Raw genomic sequence first — 20,485 nt, forward strand, 5'->3', positions numbered from 1 at the left:
ATATGATGAAAATGGAGTAGCAAGACTTAGGGGCTGGTTTAGGATTGTTCGAAAGGACCAAAGAAGAAAAAAGTGGTGTTTGATAAGCAACACTTTACTTGGAATATATTTGCTATACCACAAAGTGTGTCACTCCATGTGGCACAGCTTGTAATTAGTTGAAAAAAATGTATTTAAATTAAAAAATTAAAGATTAAATATTTTTTTAACCAATTATAAATAATGGTACACTTTTATAAGACAATAGATGTCCACCCCACTTCAAAAGGGTAGCATGTAGACCACCACTGTTCACATTTCCAATTTGAATAGTAATATCCATATCTTGATGAAAGAGTGGTATTGGGAATATTGTAAATTTGGCACACAGAAAACTGTAAATTCTGTTTTGTGTATAAATTAATACTAGTTCATGTATCAAAATGTAATGCTACAATATATCCTCAACTACTAGCAACTATTATATTTCAAGATAAAAAGATTACTAATGGATATAAACACACACAAATTAGTGATATCTAATGTCTAAAATTTTATGGGATTGACCAAGTTTTTTTGTTGTTGTTGGTATTATTATCAATGAGCTGAGGTTTATTAGGGTAGTATTAGAATGTGAGATCCAAATTAATTTTATGATTTATAATTTTTTTATTTAAAAATAATTTAAAATTTATATCGTTAATTTTTGTAGGATTACATACTACAATCTACTCCGATAATGAACCATTCAATACTGGAGCTAATTCAGTTTCATAATCAAGGATAACCCCATTTTATAAGTAATTAACTAATACCTTCTTATAATGCATAATTATCATTCGTAATCTCTCTTTCCTTTATCGAATAGAAGATTCAATCTAATACCATATCGAATAAGAATAAAGATTCTCTTCATTAATAGAGAGATAAATACTTAATTTTACATATATTTTCAATAACAAAAGTGTTTATTACATTATACATAAAAGATAAAAATGTCTTATAATATTATCATTTTATTTATTTTTTGTAGTACTTGTCTCTTCTTCAATATAGAGAATCCTTACTCATCTAATAATACCTTATAATATTGAGCTGATTTTTTCATAAGGAATAAAAATGAAAAATTCACACTAATTTTATAAATGTACTTGATGACTTAAAACATTTCTCTTTACTAATCTCTAAAGAAACCAATTGTATGATGTTTTTTTAGGTAAAGAAAACTAATTATTTTCTAATATTAAACCCGGAGATCTAGCTAGAAAGGGAGGCAACGGGAAAGAAGTTATTTGCCATTCCCCGATGGCGATCCTGTACGCCTTGGTGGCGAGAGCCTCAGTGGTTCTTGCCGAGTTCAGCGCTGTCACCGGAAACACGGGCGCCGTGGCCCGCCGCTTACTCGAGAAGCTTCCGGCGGAGGACGACTCCAGGCTCTGTTTCTCTCAGGATCGCTACATATTTCACATACTCCGATCCGATATGGCCAACGATAACTTTGGCAGTGAGTTCTTATCGCCATTCAAACTTCCATTTTCTTCTTATTGTTCTTGTAATTGCATTTGTTATTGTAACTCATTCACACTCATAAATTCGGAAAGTTTTATTCATTGATGTCATGCTTATATGATCCAGTACACATGTGTTAAAAACCTAGAATCTACCTATATTCTACTGCGTGGTGTGCAAACTGTTAAAATTAACACAATAAAAACGTAGGTTTTGGTTTGAACAATTTGCAAGATGAGTATTGTTGATTCCACAAATAATTATTCATAGACATGGGATCTGTAGTGGTCTTGATAATTGTTCTGTAGAACTGGGAATTCTTATATCAAGATGATGAATTATAGTTCATGTCATCAGGAAACTGTCATTAGCAGAGTCTATGAAATGTCAGTGACCATAGGAACTATATGACTTTTCATTCTGCCAAAACAAACAATCACTACTCTGGTAAAATACTTATATGTGCAATATCCTATTAATGCTAGATATGATTTAAGCTACTTAAGATGGCTGAGCAACTGATGAAGAAAATTGTCCTGTAATTGTTGAATAAAGTCAATAAAGCACACAGCTCTTTAATGTTAAAGTTTGCAAAACTTAAGCTTGTTAAATTGGAGGAAATACTGTTTTCATACAAAGATAGTGAACTCCAACAAGGCTTCCAGAACTAGGCAGAGCTAAGCCCTATCCCCCACACACAAGTCTTTTACTACATCGGATGAGGTTTCCTTGAAAAGATATATATGGATTATAGCTATCCAGCCAGCTATACAGAGTTATTTCTAAGTTCTTGGAATACAAAAGGTTATACTCTGTTAATTTTAACAGTTTGGTCCTTTTATAGCTGCCTCGTGACTGAAAGATTCCTACTTTGTATTTCATAAGGCACTCCTATATAGTTCATAGAAGCATAGGTAACTCAGTATAAGAAAATTAAGGTTTTCAAGATTCTGTTTCTTGGATAATCTTGGCGGGGTTTGTATAGCATGTGGATATAGTAGCAAATCACCTGCAAAGGAAAATTATATTTAAGATTAGCCTGTGTTTTATTATGACAGTTGAAACCAGCTGTTGATAACTATTTACATCCTCATAATTCATTTTATGTGCTAACCAAATCATGTAATTATGGTAATTAGGCTAATTGTAATCTTTGTATTTTTACATTAACTCTATATTTCAGAGTCCAAATTGTAATTTGGACATCCAGATTGTATCATGTCTCTCTATACTCTTCACACTAGCCATCAATTCTTGTTGGAGGAATGTCCTTCTGCATAAAAAGACATAGTGCTAATATTGTCTCAAAAAGGAGTTGGGGAGGGCTACACCAGGCCCCTTTTATTTTTTATAAAGATTAGACATAACATTCTCCCAATGCTTTATTGACTCCTGAGCTAGAAAAACATTTTCATATATTCTCCTTGCTTTCAACAAAGTCAATTTGTTCCAACAATGGAATCAGCCCATGACTCCTATAATCTAATAGCAAGTAGTAGTTGTATGCTATTGAACCTATTTGCTGGAGTATACAACAACAATACCTAATCATTAATAAAACCCTAGTCCAAGAAGTTACTGTGCTTTTCGAATCTTCGTTACTGTTACCATGTGCTTATTATGTCCATTTTCTCTTTATCCAGGGGGCATCCCTTTTTCATACTTGGAAGATATCCAAATGAGGTTTATGAAGAACTATGGCAGAGTGGCCAATTATGCACCAGCTTATGCAATGAATGATGAGTTTTCAAGGGTTTTGCATCACCAAATGGAGCTTTTCTCTAGTAATTCTAGTACCGACACCCTCAATCGTGTGAGGGGTGAAGTTGGTGAGGCAAGTGCATTTCAAAGAAAACTTTGTCCCTCCATATTTTGTCTTCCTCATGTATCCTGATCATTTTATTTATCTAGCACACTGTGTGAAGTGAGAACAGAACACTGTATAAGCTAATCAAGTTTCATGAAATGATAGGTAAAGTTGTGCTCTGGTTTAAATAATATGCAACCCGATTTCTGTTGCCAATTCTCTTCTTCCCGCTTGTTCTGATGTTAGTTACTGATTGGAATTGATAGATAACTTCATTTAAGCATATGATCTGGTTTATACACCAAAAACAACCAATCTGGTTTATGAGGCCAAAGAGACACAAATGTTATAATACGATTTCTATATATTTGATTCTTGCCCCTCAGTTTGTACTTTCAGAAAAAAATGAATGTCGGGATGAGTTATTATAGGATTTATCTGATATAAAGTTGGTAACTGAAGCAAAAGTGGCACCTTTTACTTGAATTTTTGGTGCCTTTACAAGGAGCATGGCTCATCCCAAGGAGTGAAGGTCGAATTGGATTTCAAGTTTTATGAAGCTGTAATATGTTCTTTTTATTGCTGTTGTGCTATCATGCATCTGTGATTATTAAAGTCTCTTCACTCGGTGACATTAGAACTTCCAATCTGTCATACAGATACGAACTATCATGGTGGATAATATTGAGAAAATATTGGAGAGAGGTGACCGGATTGAACTTCTTGTTGATAAGACATCAACAATGCAAGACAGTGCATTTCACTTTAGGAAGCAGTCAAAGCGCCTTCAAAGAGCTCTTTGGATGAAAAATTTCAAACTCCTGTGAGTAAAGTTTATTTTACATGCTTAATATAAATTATACATTAAAAAATCTCCTCTGAAGTAAACATGTAAAGGTGTATTTAACTTTTTATCCTTTCAATTAATTAGTAGGTTGAGATTTCCTTGCACTTTATCAAATCAAGGTTTTCTCTTGGTCTTTTAAAGGAGAATTATCCAATGAATATATATTCTGGAAAGTGTATAATTTAGATTTGGGATACCTGAAGTTGTTTGAAGACGAGAGTTCTGGACTTCTCTCTCTCTCTTTCTTCTATCCTTGCCTTCATTCTAATTGTTTTTATTTTTGACAGGGTGCTAATGACACTCTTGATTGTTCTCTTCCTTTACCTTATAATTGCTGCGTGTTGTGGAGGCATCACTCTACCATCATGTAGATCCTAAATGACCACTGTTGCTGGTTTATATATCTGATGATCTCTGCAACTATCAAGATGATTCCTGTCAATATGATCATCGGAGGGCACTTCACTATTCCATTTTCAAAACAATTAGCTGAGTGGGAATTTGATAAAGGGTCCTGAAACAGTGACATGTATTTTCTTTTTCTGTCTTTCTTGGTTCTGTATCATAAAATTACGGGACATTCTTCTGTAAATAGGGGTTTTAACCATATTTTGTTATCTAGTTTTAGCATTTTCCTTTTAGTTTAATGCGTTTTACTTGTATACAGCTATATGCCTTTTTTTTTATGTTTTGTTTCTTTAAATAAAAAATTATTTAGTTTTATGCTTTTCTTTCTTTCACCTATTGGAATTAAAGGTTGGTTACTCTTGAATTTTTTTTCTTGTTGCTCAAGTTGTGTGATTAATAGGACTAAAACTTAAAAAGCAAATTTGATTATTTTGCTTCCAGAATTGATTTCACTTCAATGTAAAATAGACATCCAGTCTCGATACAAACAATGACCAGGTTATTTCAGTTTCCTCTCAGGCCATATATCTGTGATTTATATATTCTTAAGACTAACTTGGTGTAAAGATAACCATTTACTCTGCCCCATCAAAACAATCCTAAAATTCTAAGCATATATAATATACATTTTGTTTAATTTCAAAAGTTTCATTGTTACAGCAATCACATGTCATAAAATCAGTAGCAATGATATATTACCCTACAACTTCTATTATATTTTAAGAAAGTGAGTATGTTATTTACCAACCAATCAATAATTATTTTGTGGTGATGTCATTTTTCATATGGTATACGATAATTTTATAAAGATATACCGTTTTTTCTAAAATCAAACATATCATATGCTTCCTATCCCTGTATGTATGTACTTCAGGAACAAAATGTCCTTCAACTAAGCATTGTGTTAAGATTCAAGGTGTCTAACCGACATATAGAGATTAATTTTCATCATACATTACTTATAGAACCGAAACACGTCTCCTGGGGTTCTTCAATGGGGAGGTGAAGATACATCAAAAATTGCCGATACATATCTATATAGAGACAACCAATAAAACATTGCCAATATATTAAAAATTTAATTCTAATTAAAATTTAGTCATAAATGATAACTTAAAAAAACATAAATACATTTGTCCATAAATATGACGGGCCATATGTGTCTCCATGCAAGTTTTTCTCGTCCATGCAAAATCCTTCCAAACGACATGTCCTCTCGTTAAAGTGGAAAATAAATTTAAATAATACACTGGGCTTTCGGCCCAAGGGCCTTTACGCCCAGTTCCTTTTTGCTGGGATTTTTGTTTAATAATTTTTTTTGTGACAGCTTATGTTTGGTTGCAAAGTTACGCTTCTTAAACGAGGCACTGAAGCGTGTTTCTTTTACCGGAATAGAATTTGGTTAAATTTTGTGTCGTTTTGCCGAGAAAATCTGTCTCAGATATTTCTAAACTCAAACTGTATGAGACCAATTCAGTTGCCTGAGCCGCCGAGCCCTACCGGCAGGAAGGGCACTCCGGATATCTTTGAATCCGGAGTTCACACTTTCGTCAGACGCGCCGTCGTCATCGGCAACGGTTTCCCCGCTTCCGAGAATCAGAGCATCGGATTGGTTCGCGCCCTTGGATTCTCAGATAAGCATCTCTTATATGTGAGTATATAAGCTGTTTTATTTTCTTCTTCAAATATCTCAGTAAAATAAGTTAATCCTAAACACACGCTAAGTAATTACCAGTTTTGAATGTTGAATTAGGCCTTATTGAGAAATCAGATATGACATGTCTGTGAAAACTTGTTAAATTGAAATGTGGAAACTAAAGGGGAAAAATAATTGACATACAAATCATGTCAAGGGTTAAAAGACTAGTTGATTGTTGTGCGTGAAAATAAACAATTAATTGAAGCAGAAACGTCTATTATACGAATATATAAATCACGGAGTTTTATCCGAGTAATATTGGGTTACTTGTGTGGGTTTAGTTCCGAAGCGTAATTCTAACCTAAGAAGGAGGGATTCTTTTAATGAGCGTCAATTCCTGCTTAATGAATATTGTGTGTGGAAGGATACAAGAGATTTGATAAGTTTTGTTATCCTAAGGTAGCATATGGTGTACGAACAAAACAAATATTATTTTTTATATTTAAAAAGCACCAATCACAGAAATTGTTTTGTTACGTCCTGTTCTATTACACTTACCAAAAACTACCTAATTGTATATCTGTATACTTGTTTCAGTGTAGCATCTGATTCAGTTTCTGTCCTTGCATGCCCTATAAAGCGATATCACATTTTGATGTTTTTCCATATAGGAGTGCTGGTTAACAAATCTATGGTTTGTTATGTAAAATTGTTTTCTCGTGTGTGTGAGTTTTGGTTGTTTTCGATAAATTGGTATAAGCATTACCTAAAAGTCATGCTGATGCTTTCTCATGACTCCTATAACGTTATCTACAACCAACATTTGCTGTTATGTGGGTTATGTGTTAGTCGCTAAGTCTATCTGTTAATAGTATCCAGGGCTCAAATTTTCCTTCTTTAAAAGCACTATTTTTCATCATGTTGAAATTGAAAGTACCTCTTAATAGCTGAATGAGTTCTCTGATCATTTTATATCTGACTTATTGCAGCGGGTTACCAGGCCAAGAGGAGGAATTAATGAGTGGCTTCAATGGCTTCCAGTCTCTCTCCATATAAAAATAAAGTATATTGTAACAATGATCAGTGGTTATTCACCGCTTCTGTTGAGATCTCAACAAAAGAAGTTTATGCCTTTACCTTCAGAAAATGGTACCAGTGCAGGCTTGTCAACTGTCTTAGAAGCTGATGTAAAGCAGATAGTAAATTTGGCTCGTGAAACTTATGAGAAGTAAATTCTGTTTCTATTCTTTCAGTTGTAAATCTGACTTATACTGTAAAATGATGTATATAGCTTGGCTAAGTCGCTTTTTGTTCATTTGTTGAAGAAGAAAGATTTGAATGCATGTGTAGGTTGACATTAATATTATTGTTTCGAATACGGAACATCCTTTGAACAATAGCAATATACCTGATTAGCTACACATCAATTAGTTCTACTAACTATGTTAAGGGAATGGAGTATCTCCTGGTATAAGGAGATAAGTTATCTCCTCCTGCTAGTGAAATCATGACATGTGTCATGTTTCATCATTTTCTATAAAAATATTTTTAAAAATAAACAAAATAGCACACATGTCACATTTTTACTAGCTAGAGGAGATAAGTTATCTCCTGATGTGAGGAGATACATTATTCTCCTATGTTAAACAATTAAGTGACAACTGCATGATACAAATTATTTAGGAATTTATTATTGTAATTTGTAAATGATTGATTTATAGTAGTATTGAACTAAGACATAGTAGAAGTTGTACAAGATTTCCAGTGCTTTCATGTTTGACACTTGTTCCCATGGCGATGTTCTGACTTTTGATTATGAACATAATATCATTCCTGATGTGCACTGCATCTGTTTCTTCATTCTAATATTCTATTCTTTGGCCACTTACAAAGATTGTTATGATTGATATTTTATCCAGGGAGGGACCTTTATTGGTGGTTGCATCTGGAAGAGATACCATTTCCACTGCAAGTTCTATAAAACGTTTGGCATCTGATAATGTTTTCGTTGTTCAGGTCTGCAACTTAATACACATGTTCTTATATCTAACATCGTTATGTTATCTGATAAGCAATTTATGAACATGTACATAAAAATTCGGGACAACTTATTGGTAGCACTGAGGTGATTTTGTTGCAATGTTCTACGAAGATAATCAATATGAATCAATTCCAATAATGGTATATAAATGTATATTTTATTCCATTTTTTCTGGAAGGTGTCTTGATTTTTGTTGTAATGAAAACTGAAGGGTCAAACTAAAACATAGGCCTAATGCTAAAATTCACCAAGAATGAAATTCAGCTTGTAATTTTCTAAAAGCAGGAGTTATTAATGCATGATCTTGCCAGGAAAATCAAGAGAACTCTTTTCTACTTTTATGCTCTCTTTCCCTATTGAACTTGTCAATCTTGTACTTTTTTCTTTACTTCCCTTATGTTCATGTTCAAGGTTTAAAATTGCAGTTACGATCTTAGTTGCAGTTGCATTGTGGCATTGCGGGCTGATATGGGCCGATTCAGTCCACAATCACAATATTGCAGTTACATCATGAGGTGCTTTCTGCAATTTAAGACCTCATGTATATAATCGTGGGCTATATATCTTAAAGATGTTATGTTCAGGTGGATATGCTTGTCCTAGGCTTAATTTTGTCATGAACCAAATTAGCATCCAACGATACATATGTGCTCTTTTACCCCAATATGTGTGTGTGTATGTGCATGTTGTTTGTATCAGACATTTAATTTGATCTGTTATAGATGGCTTTGTTATGCGATGCTGTGTTAGTGTGCTTGTTTTCTTTATCTGACATTCATTACTATTTTACTTCATACGATTGTCAGATCTGCATTCTAAACTTCATCTCTTTGATTGTCCTTGTCCCATGGGCAGATACTACACCCAAGGTTGAGTTTGAATAGGTTTGATATGGTGATTACACCCAAACATGATTATTATCCTTTGACTCCACAAGGACAGAAACAAGTTCCCCAGTTTCTTCGAAGTTGGATAACCCCCCGTGACCCTCCAGATAGTCATGTGGTATGTATTATGTGCATATGATATGACTGTGATTTACTTTTGCAATACTGGAGAAACTGTGATTTTACTTTGTTGTCAATTGCTGAGTGCTTTATTATGTGGTAATGTACATTCAGGTTCTCACCATGGGAGCCTTACATCAAATAGATTTTACTTCAATACGTAGTGCTGCTGCTATGTGGCATGATGAGTTTGCACATGTTCCCAGGCCCTTGCTCGTGGTCAACATTGGAGGACCAACAAGTAATTTCTATTCTGAATTTAAATCATCTGAAATGTTCATTAAAACTAAGAAAAATATTTAATTTCATAACTTTGGTAGAAAGAAATTTGATACAACAAAAACCAAGCCTTAATCCTTCTAGGTGGGATTGATCACATGGATCGAATGGTGTCATAATGCTCTATATGTCCTTTGACAAAACATTGTTATCTTGATCTTTCTTAATCGTTTCAACTATGGTTTTTCTTGGTCTCCTTATATCTCTAGCAATTGGACTAACTTCCATTTGATCTATTCTCTTCATTGGGGTTTTAACAGACTCATTCACGCATACTCAAACCACTTAATTTGCAATTCTACCATTTTTCTACAATAGGAATAACCCTAACTTTCTCCCCATTGGATTCGGTTCATAATTCTTTCGTGTCTATGTGACCACTCGGCACTCATCCAACACATATTTTTCATTTTGGCTACATTGAGTTTATTCTATTGTTGACATTTTAACGCTCAACATTCAGTCACATATAACATTGTAGGACTTATAGTTGTATTGCCTATACAGTACAATTTAGTGGAAAGAAAATGATAATTTAACTAATTTCCATGATTGATTTAGGAAACTGTCAATATGGTATAGACCTTGCAAAACAGTTAGCCGCCAACGTGCACAATGTTCTTGATAGTTGTGGCAGTGTTAGAATATCCTTTTCACAGAGGACCCCACAAAAGGTATATTGATGCCTTGAATTTTCCTAAAAGTAAATCATTGAGAATAACTTCCATCTCTGACATACGTTTTCTTCTCTTACTTTGGTCTTTAAACAGGTATCCAATATTATAGTGAAAGAACTTGGAAATAATCCAAAAGTTCATATTTGGGATGGACAAGGTAAATATTTATTCAGGGTTAGAATATATTGTCTATTCAAATAATTTAACAGACAATATGTAGTTAAAACCTAACAGTAACTTGCAACTTTCAGAATCAAACCTACACATGGGCCATCTAGCCTGGGCTGATGCGTTTGTTGTCACCGCAGATTCAGTTAGTATGATAAGTGAAGCTTGCAGCACTGGGTATGCTAATCAAGAAATAATTTTATTTACTTTCTGTTATACAATTATTTTAATATCATGTTTTATTTTTAAATCACTTATCCATGTGTGTTTGATGTTATACTTAGCCGGTCATAAATCCGGATAAAAGATGAATATCGTGTTATGCAACCAAAAACCAACGTAAAACTTTGTCAAATTTCTATTATATGGATCAACAATTCTATTTTTTTGTAAAATTCATCTAGTGAATTAAGACTGTGTTGTTTTTGTTTCATTATTAAGTCAATTTGTTTATTCCCACAGGAAGCCTGTCTATGTTGTGGGAGCTGAGTGTTGCAGATGGAAGTTCACAGAATTCCACCAATCATTGAGGGAGCAGGGAGTCGTTCGGCCTTTTACGGGTTCTGAGGATGTAAGTTAAATAATGACTTTTGTATCAAATACAAGGATCAAAATTTACTGTGGAAAAATGTGTGTTCTGGAATTACATTTTCTTGTCAAGTATGTTGTTTTCTAATGCTTATATATTTTCTTAAATTTTTAGATATCTGAAAGTTGGAGCTATCCACCCCTTAACGATACTGCTGATGCAGCTAAACGGGTTCATGAAGCACTTGCTGTCCGAGGTTGGAAAGTTAAGAATTAGAATACAAACTGAAGTTCACGTTATTCTCCTTTTGTTTTACTTCTTTGTCTAATAGGGTTACCCATTTACCTTTTTAGAGGATATTATATATTTCATTGATACCGTGAATAGGAAACACAGATGTTATTCTTGCAACTTTTTCCACAAAACAGATTTTGAAATGTAATGTAAGTTGAAGCTTGTGATTGCGGCTTGTAATTTGTGAAGAGGATCTTACAATTTTTTTGGGTATTCTAAAGAATGAGATGAATAAAAAATTGTGTTGAAAACACATGCCCTGTATTTCCATTTTCCTTTCTTCTATTTGATATCTGTCTATTAATTTGATATTAGCAATTTCACTTACACTCCTACTAGGAAAGTAGGAACCTGAGGAATAAAAAAAAAGTGAGGAGATACATTATTCTCCTATGTTAAACAATTAAGTGACAACTGCATGATACAAATTATTTAGGAATTTATTATTGTAATTTGTAAATGATTGATTTATAGTAGTATTGAACTAAGACATAGTAGAAGTTGTACAAGATTTCCAGTGCTTTCATGTTTGACACTTGTTCCCATGGCGATGTTCTGACTTTTGATTATGAACATAATATCATTCCTGATGTGCACTGCATCTGTTTCTTCATTCTAATATTCTATTCTTTGGCCACTTACAAAGATTGTTATGATTGATATTTTATCCAGGGAGGGACCTTTATTGGTGGTTGCATCTGGAAGAGATACCATTTCCACTGCAAGTTCTATAAAACGTTTGGCATCTGATAATGTTTTCGTTGTTCAGGTCTGCAACTTAATACACATGTTCTTATATCTAACATCGTTATGTTATCTGATAAGCAATTTATGAACATGTACATAAAAATTCGGGACAACTTATTGGTAGCACTGAGGTGATTTTGTTGCAATGTTCTACGAAGATAATCAATATGAATCAATTCCAATAATGGTATATAAATGTATATTTTATTCCATTTTTTCTGGAAGGTGTCTTGATTTTTGTTGTAATGAAAACTGAAGGGTCAAACTAAAACATAGGCCTAATGCTAAAATTCACCAAGAATGAAATTCAGCTTGTAATTTTCTAAAAGCAGGAGTTATTAATGCATGATCTTGCCAGGAAAATCAAGAGAACTCTTTTCTACTTTTATGCTCTCTTTCCCTATTGAACTTGTCAATCTTGTACTTTTTTCTTTACTTCCCTTATGTTCATGTTCAAGGTTTAAAATTGCAGTTACGATCTTAGTTGCAGTTGCATTGTGGCATTGCGGGCTGATATGGGCCGATTCAGTCCACAATCACAATATTGCAGTTACATCATGAGGTGCTTTCTGCAATTTAAGACCTCATGTATATAATCGTGGGCTATATATCTTAAAGATGTTATGTTCAGGTGGATATGCTTGTCCTAGGCTTAATTTTGTCATGAACCAAATTAGCATCCAACGATACATATGTGCTCTTTTACCCCAATATGTGTGTGTGTATGTGCATGTTGTTTGTATCAGACATTTAATTTGATCTGTTATAGATGGCTTTGTTATGCGATGCTGTGTTAGTGTGCTTGTTTTCTTTATCTGACATTCATTACTATTTTACTTCATACGATTGTCAGATCTGCATTCTAAACTTCATCTCTTTGATTGTCCTTGTCCCATGGGCAGATACTACACCCAAGGTTGAGTTTGAATAGGTTTGATATGGTGATTACACCCAAACATGATTATTATCCTTTGACTCCACAAGGACAGAAACAAGTTCCCCAGTTTCTTCGAAGTTGGATAACCCCCCGTGACCCTCCAGATAGTCATGTGGTATGTATTATGTGCATATGATATGACTGTGATTTACTTTTGCAATACTGGAGAAACTGTGATTTTACTTTGTTGTCAATTGCTGAGTGCTTTATTATGTGGTAATGTACATTCAGGTTCTCACCATGGGAGCCTTACATCAAATAGATTTTACTTCAATACGTAGTGCTGCTGCTATGTGGCATGATGAGTTTGCACATGTTCCCAGGCCCTTGCTCGTGGTCAACATTGGAGGACCAACAAGTAATTTCTATTCTGAATTTAAATCATCTGAAATGTTCATTAAAACTAAGAAAAATATTTAATTTCATAACTTTGGTAGAAAGAAATTTGATACAACAAAAACCAAGCCTTAATCCTTCTAGGTGGGATTGATCACATGGATCGAATGGTGTCATAATGCTCTATATGTCCTTTGACAAAACATTGTTATCTTGATCTTTCTTAATCGTTTCAACTATGGTTTTTCTTGGTCTCCTTATATCTCTAGCAATTGGACTAACTTCCATTTGATCTATTCTCTTCATTGGGGTTTTAACAGACTCATTCACGCATACTCAAACCACTTAATTTGCAATTCTACCATTTTTCTACAATAGGAATAACCCTAACTTTCTCCCCATTGGATTCGGTTCATAATTCTTTCGTGTCTATGTGACCACTCGGCACTCATCCAACACATATTTTTCATTTTGGCTACATTGAGTTTATTCTATTGTTGACATTTTAACGCTCAACATTCAGTCACATATAACATTGTAGGACTTATAGTTGTATTGCCTATACAGTACAATTTAGTGGAAAGAAAATGATAATTTAACTAATTTCCATGATTGATTTAGGAAACTGTCAATATGGTATAGACCTTGCAAAACAGTTAGCCGCCAACGTGCACAATGTTCTTGATAGTTGTGGCAGTGTTAGAATATCCTTTTCACAGAGGACCCCACAAAAGGTATATTGATGCCTTGAATTTTCCTAAAAGTAAATCATTGAGAATAACTTCCATCTCTGACATACGTTTTCTTCTCTTACTTTGGTCTTTAAACAGGTATCCAATATTATAGTGAAAGAACTTGGAAATAATCCAAAAGTTCATATTTGGGATGGACAAGGTAAATATTTATTCAGGGTTAGAATATATTGTCTATTCAAATAATTTAACAGACAATATGTAGTTAAAACCTAACAGTAACTTGCAACTTTCAGAATCAAACCTACACATGGGCCATCTAGCCTGGGCTGATGCGTTTGTTGTCACCGCAGATTCAGTTAGTATGATAAGTGAAGCTTGCAGCACTGGGTATGCTAATCAAGAAATAATTTTATTTACTTTCTGTTATACAATTATTTTAATATCATGTTTTATTTTTAAATCACTTATCCATGTGTGTTTGATGTTATACTTAGCCGGTCATAAATCCGGATAAAAGATGAATATCGTGTTATGCAACCAAAAACCAACGTAAAACTTTGTCAAATTTCTATTATATGGATCAACAATTCTATTTTTTTGTAAAATTCATCTAGTGAATTAAGACTGTGTTGTTTTTGTTTCATTATTAAGTCAATTTGTTTATTCCCACAGGAAGCCTGTCTATGTTGTGGGAGCTGAGTGTTGCAGATGGAAGTTCACAGAATTCCACCAATCATTGAGGGAGCAGGGAGTCGTTCGGCCTTTTACGGGTTCTGAGGATGTAAGTTAAATAATGACTTTTGTATCAAATACAAGGATCAAAATTTACTGTGGAAAAATGTGTGTTCTGGAATTACATTTTCTTGTCAAGTATGTTGTTTTCTAATGCTTATATATTTTCTTAAATTTTTAGATATCTGAAAGTTGGAGCTATCCACCCCTTAACGATACTGCTGATGCAGCTAAACGGGTTCATGAAGCACTTGCTGTCCGAGGTTGGAAAGTTAAGAATTAGAATACAAACTGAAGTTCACGTTATTCTCCTTTTGTTTTACTTCTTTGTCTAATAGGGTTACCCATTTACCTTTTTAGAGGATATTATATATTTCATTGATACCGTGAATAGGAAACACAGATGTTATTCTTGCAACTTTTTCCACAAAACAGATTTTGAAATGTAATGTAAGTTGAAGCTTGTGATTGCGGCTTGTAATTTGTGAAGAGGATCTTACAATTTTTTTGGGTATTCTAAAGAATGAGATGAATAAAAAATTGTGTTGAAAACACATGCCCTGTATTTCCATTTTCCTTTCTTCTATTTGATATCTGTCTATTAATTTGATATTAGCAATTTCACTTACACTCCTACTAGGAAAGTAGGAACCTGAGGAATAAAAAAAAAGATGGATCTTTTCTTTTTGAGGTGGAGCAAGTGAGTTTTTGTTAACCACTCCTTCACTAGAAGCTTGAATGGATGCTGCCAACTTGCCAAAATATCAACTATCTACTCAATCTAAGTATGGATTATGGAGGTTGTGTCCTTACATGAAGAACTGACATAAGTTGCATACTTATATTAATATGATCGAAAATTCTCATGAAATGAAAATTATGATTAGTTCGGACTATTTTATTTCTAACATATTTGGAGTGCTCAATCTTAAGACTATTCAACCTGCACCAATTAGGACGCTTTATCATTGATTCCCTCGAAGTAAACCTTAGTACTTATGGATGTCTTGGTTTTAAATTTAATATGAATATAAAATGTGTGCACTAACAGTGTAAAAATTTATAATCAATCAAAATTCAAGATGTGTTTGATTCCCTCGAAGTAAACCTCGGTACTTATGGATGTTTTATGCATAATCAATCAAAATTCAAGATGATTTTAAAATAATCACACTAAATTAATTTAATGACTATATAATATGTGTTTGATTGTATCAACTGGACACCTCCCCAGATTAATTTTTTTTATATAGATAAGCCAAAAAAGAGACACAAACATGCTATTAGTACAAAGATACTTGAGAATCTTAAGATCAAATATGAGTTTTTTGGCAAGGTGGAGTAGGTTCTACCGGTAACTCTTGAGCAATCAGATATGCAGACACTGCCATGGTTTCCCACAACATGCAGCATCACTCAAATAACTAACCCATTCACTGAATTCAAATACACACTAGTACAACTCTACAAGCATATTTCGAAGCTTCTCCAAGAGTTTAAACCATATTGCAATTTCTCATAATTCAGACAAATATAGTATATAGTTTTTAACGGACTTAAGGAAACACAATAAAGCAACTGGAGTTACAATGCTAGAAACAAAGGACAATGGAAAAAAGCTTTTACCTAGGTTGCTCCTCTTTCTGGCTATTCAGTTTCCACAGGCTGTCTCACGCCCAAGACAAGGCTAAGAAAAGGAGCTGCAAACAAAGATTTTGTTCTGCCACGACTCGCGGACTCGGTGCCATAGGGGCTGCTTTGGGTAGTGCCGTTACCATGGGAACCAATGAAGAGATACTTCCATTTTTCACACAGTTCCTCCAATTTCATGCTCAATGGAATGACTTTCCCATGTTCTAGTATGTATATATTATGTTTGTGTTATTACCTTTCAACTGATATAGCTATTTCGCAATCACAATTAGGTTGTTGCAATATAGACTTCACTAAGTGAACTACATAGATGCATATTGTAAATTTCAGTCTCATTCAATTCCGTGTAAGTGGTGTACATATTATATTCCCATTTTTTAATCGATCGGTGACTGAAATTTGAAAAGAAATAAAGCAGAGTTTCACATGTTTACTGGTTCAACTACTAGTCTCATGATAAGTCCCACATCGAATATTTTCATGTAAATTACAATCTTTATATATGCTTCAACTAGCATGTCTGTTTGCCGAGCTGAGTAGCGTTAGCTTGTGACCCAAGTGGGGGCAACAATTTGATGGGACAAGTGCATGGTTTCGTTGGGTTGGGCTTATAGTTTCAATATGTGGCCTGCCTACTCCAAGTTTAGAGTTGAATTATGGGTCTTGGGCTAAAGCTCAGATCTCATGATTCCTAGACTGGAGGGCAATGCGTGAGGCTGGTTTCACAGAGCAGCGAATACCTCCGGCTCTTAACAGTGGAGAGATAACGGGCTGCTGATTCTAAAGCCCATAATGGCCTGGTGAGCCTGTTGCTTGAACCATCATTTTTTTTACATATTATTACTTTTTTTTACGTATTATTCATTCATCATTAGGTAATTTTGTATATTGAATGGTATTCTCATTACAAGATGAGTACACTTTTCATAACAATAACTCAAATTCCTTAGAAAATTTCAATGCATAATTACAATTCCAATTCATTACACAAGATGGTGGATTTGTCTCATGATGATATACTTTGAAGAATAAACTTAATTTTATTTATTGAACACTAACTCTAAACTAAGGTGGAGAATTTTCTTTGTTATCAAAAGTAAATTGTCTCCTAGATATATAAGTGACAGAAGAATAGTCAACACCATATGTGTTACTCCATTGGTATGTCAAACTTGAAGTAGGATTGTCCCAATTTTTCCTCTGTTTCTCTGTCACTTTTTCTTGCACGAGTTTGTAATAGAAAAACATATGTTCCTGTTAAACAAATAAATAAATAAAAAAAAATCAAAGTTTGTGCAACAACAAAAAATACAATAATAGTGGTCAATGAACAAGTGATGAACTCACACTATCTTCATTTCCACACGATAAAATTGGTCTTATATGACGATCCATGATCTCTCTTGTTAGCCCATCATCAAAAACTGCCATTAGAGTTGCTGCCATGGCAATAAAGATTGAAGATGATTGTTGGTCCATCAAATCAACATCTATAAAAACAATGACATAAAAAACCATTAGGTACATCCATGCTTTTTAAGTAATGGTTCCATAAACTTTGAAAACATTTTTGGACTATTGAATGGTTACAATTACGGTCGTAATACGATTTCGACAAAAACATTATTATTTTGATAAAAAAATGTGGTCCATTGCATGAGAAGTAATCTCCCTAAGTTCAAATGTATGCAACCTTATCATCCTAACCTTACCTCTCTGTAGATTCTCACCGACAGATATGACTATTTTGATAACTACATTACCTTTTGCTATGGCCAGAATGTAATGCTGAGCTTCAGAGATAATTGGTTGTGGTGGACACTCAGGGCAGAGAATGCAGGCAAAGTAATAGAGATAATCAAATGAAGTCATGGTGTGCTCCAAAATGAGCCATGAATTCAATGAGTGAATGCCAATATTTTCATTATCACAATCTTCATTAAACAAGAAGCTTGTGTCTTCATCACACAAAAGGGTACATAAAGAAATGGAAGTAGTGTCTTTATCAGCAGGGTTATACATGTTCTCTTCTAGTTAAGATGCAGTGAAGAAAACAAAGATATAGATGCAAATCATTATAAGGAAGTGGGTTGGTGGCACCAAAAAGAAGACAGAGTGGAGGATTTAGTAGGATTAATAGCATTATTATTTTGCCAACTTGATGTGATTGTGATATATGAACGAGTGATGAGTAAATGGGTGATTGGAAGAAGCAATTATTAGGTGAGGACTGTATATATGTTATGGCACTGAATATGGGAGCTGATTTCTCTAACCCCTGCTTTATTCCTTTACATTTTTTAGTTTATTATTGTGACATCTTATAAGTGATATAAAGTGCATCTCAGTTTGACATTTTCCCCACCTTGCCAGAGTTCAATATATACTAATATACAGGATTTTTTAGTAGTAACTACTAACTACTTTGGTTGTTTGGGTGGTAATAAAACTTGAGATTTGGATGGTAATAAAACTTGGGATTTGGAAATACAATTTAGATTTTAAATCTAAACTCCATTTAAAAAAGCCACATTACTACTGAACAAAAAATGTTGTGTACATCATACACGGGACAAAAAAATGTTGTGTATATTTTGGGGTGTTTCTTTATACATGTATAGATAAACAAATGATTGAGATAGTCATCAGAATATTATATGTTTTTTCGGATCAGTGCCATCAAATTATAAGAAATCATGCTCTGGAAGGAACTCACATTAGTACCATGAAAGCATTTTGAATTAGGAATTGCTTATAAGCATATTATTGAAAGAAAATATGTAAACACTGCAGCCTATTTATCTAATCTAGAGTCATATCAAAACTCTTTGGTAGGAGACAAAGAGAACAATTAGGCAACAAACCTTATCATTTAAAGCCATAATAATGTGTATCTGTACTGCGTTAGGGTGGACAGCACATCTTATAGTCCAAAGAAAAATTCACAGATTAATCACCCCAGTGACTTATAAATGAAAACAAAATAAAAGGCATCACATAAACCGAGATGTCAACAATGAAAAATGTCTGATAATGTGAGATAATCAGAAAAGTGAGAACTTAATCAACTAGCTAATGCAACAGATCTATGCAGTAAATAATCTAACTTTGCATGAAGTTATTGAAGTAAAAATACCCCTTTAAGCTGGTATAAACATTGAGAACCTGCTGCCACATACTACAATGATGAGTTCCTATTTAATTATATTTGCACTAAAAAAGAAACATCCCTGATCAACTTTCTGAAAATAGATGCATCCAGGACCCAAGACCTTTGGCATCAGCTCCAAAAGTCTCACATGGTAGATCCCTCACAGCCTTTTTGTGACCACCACAGCATAGCTGTCATGTACATTCACATTGTAAGACACAAAAACTAAAACAGGTAGTTGAAAGCATAAGCAATGATCAGAGTAAGAAATAATAGTGTGTTCAGGTGCATTAAATAATGGTAATTAACAAAGCTATTGATTATAACAGACTTGCTTTATTGAGCCCATAGATACAGCTAGCTATTAGCAATATATCCACAAAACTTGTTTTTGAGCACTGATCAGTCATTGAAAAGGGGGCCAATTATATGGTTATAAACAATGAAACACGGATCCAGATATGTGTCGGATACAATATGTATCTGATACATCGACACGTATTTTTTCAAAAAATATAGGATACAACACGTTTAGAGATACATATATAAAATAGTAAAAAATACATAAAATATGATAAAATTACAAGTGTAAATAAAAATATCTAAAGTAGAAAATATAATGAAAATTGTAAATCATTGCCCTCCAAAATTCCAAGTACCTAAACTAGAAAATATAGAAGAATAATTCATGAAAGTGATAAAAACGTATCATATCTTATCATATTTTTGTTGAATACGTATCTTCATCTGTATTTTTTTATTTAATTTTTTAATTTTTGGATACTCTAGGAATACGTATCCTTCACGAATCCGAGCGTATCCGTGTCGTATCCGTGTCCGACACCGACAAATGAGAGTGTTCGACAAATCCGTGCATCAAAGGTTATAAAGATCTTTAGAAGGCTCCAGTAAAATGATTGCCAGAATGAGAGGTTTACTAGTGAAGCATCTTGCGGAATCATATAAACCTCCACTAGACACAATCACAGCTGAATCACATATCACCCTGCATCAAAGCAGGCCTATTTGGAAAAACATTAAGTGGTAATT

The 20,485-nt window shown here is 33.7% G+C and overlaps 4 protein-coding genes across 9 annotated transcripts; 3 read left to right on the plus strand and 1 right to left on the minus strand.

The window, feature by feature from the left end:
- On the plus strand, positions 1,199–4,610 carry LOC109351728 (vesicle-associated membrane protein 714-like). Its single transcript, XM_019593303.1, has 4 exons — positions 1,199–1,483; positions 3,132–3,322; positions 3,955–4,118; positions 4,430–4,610. The coding sequence occupies exons 1-4, from the start codon at positions 1,285–1,287 to the stop codon at positions 4,518–4,520; spliced, it is 645 nt and encodes a 214-aa protein (XP_019448848.1). The 5' UTR covers positions 1,199–1,284; the 3' UTR covers positions 4,521–4,610.
- LOC109351727 (mitochondrial fission protein ELM1-like) lies at positions 5,887–11,437 on the plus strand. The gene is made up of 10 exons (XM_019593302.1): positions 5,887–6,201; positions 7,179–7,417; positions 8,109–8,205; positions 9,086–9,235; positions 9,352–9,478; positions 10,078–10,190; positions 10,287–10,350; positions 10,445–10,538; positions 10,824–10,932; positions 11,065–11,437. Exons 1-10 carry the CDS (start codon positions 6,013–6,015, stop codon positions 11,164–11,166), a joined length of 1,284 nt encoding a protein of 427 aa, XP_019448847.1. The 5' UTR covers positions 5,887–6,012; the 3' UTR covers positions 11,167–11,437.
- On the plus strand, positions 11,603–15,185 carry LOC109352245 (mitochondrial fission protein ELM1-like). 5 transcript variants are annotated; one of them, XM_019594141.1, is made up of 9 exons: positions 11,852–11,953; positions 12,404–12,562; positions 12,834–12,983; positions 13,100–13,226; positions 13,826–13,938; positions 14,035–14,098; positions 14,193–14,286; positions 14,572–14,680; positions 14,813–15,185. In XM_019594141.1, exons 3-9 carry the CDS (start codon positions 12,870–12,872, stop codon positions 14,912–14,914), a joined length of 723 nt encoding a protein of 240 aa, XP_019449686.1. In that variant the 5' UTR covers positions 11,852–11,953; positions 12,404–12,562; positions 12,834–12,869; the 3' UTR covers positions 14,915–15,185. The 5 variants fall into 5 exon arrangements, with proteins under 5 accessions (XP_019449685.1, XP_019449686.1, XP_019449687.1 ...); XM_019594142.1 differs by having other exon boundaries at positions 12,404–12,493; XM_019594143.1 differs by having other exon boundaries at positions 11,857–11,953; positions 12,422–12,562.
- Positions 17,235–18,733, minus strand: LOC109353015. 2 transcript variants are annotated; one of them, XM_019595206.1, is made up of 3 exons: positions 18,048–18,733; positions 17,632–17,723; positions 17,235–17,538 (listed from the first exon to the last, which is right to left on the minus strand). In XM_019595206.1, the coding sequence occupies exons 1-3, from the start codon at positions 18,304–18,306 to the stop codon at positions 17,350–17,352; spliced, it is 540 nt and encodes a 179-aa protein (XP_019450751.1). In that variant the 5' UTR covers positions 18,307–18,733; the 3' UTR covers positions 17,235–17,349. The 2 variants fall into 2 exon arrangements, with proteins under 2 accessions (XP_019450751.1, XP_019450750.1); XM_019595205.1 differs by having other exon boundaries at positions 17,632–17,774; positions 18,048–18,716.

Source organism: Lupinus angustifolius, chromosome LG07, assembly GCF_001865875.1.
Source record: "Lupinus angustifolius cultivar Tanjil chromosome LG07, LupAngTanjil_v1.0, whole genome shotgun sequence".
NCBI lineage: Eukaryota > Viridiplantae > Streptophyta > Magnoliopsida > Fabales > Fabaceae > Lupinus > Lupinus angustifolius.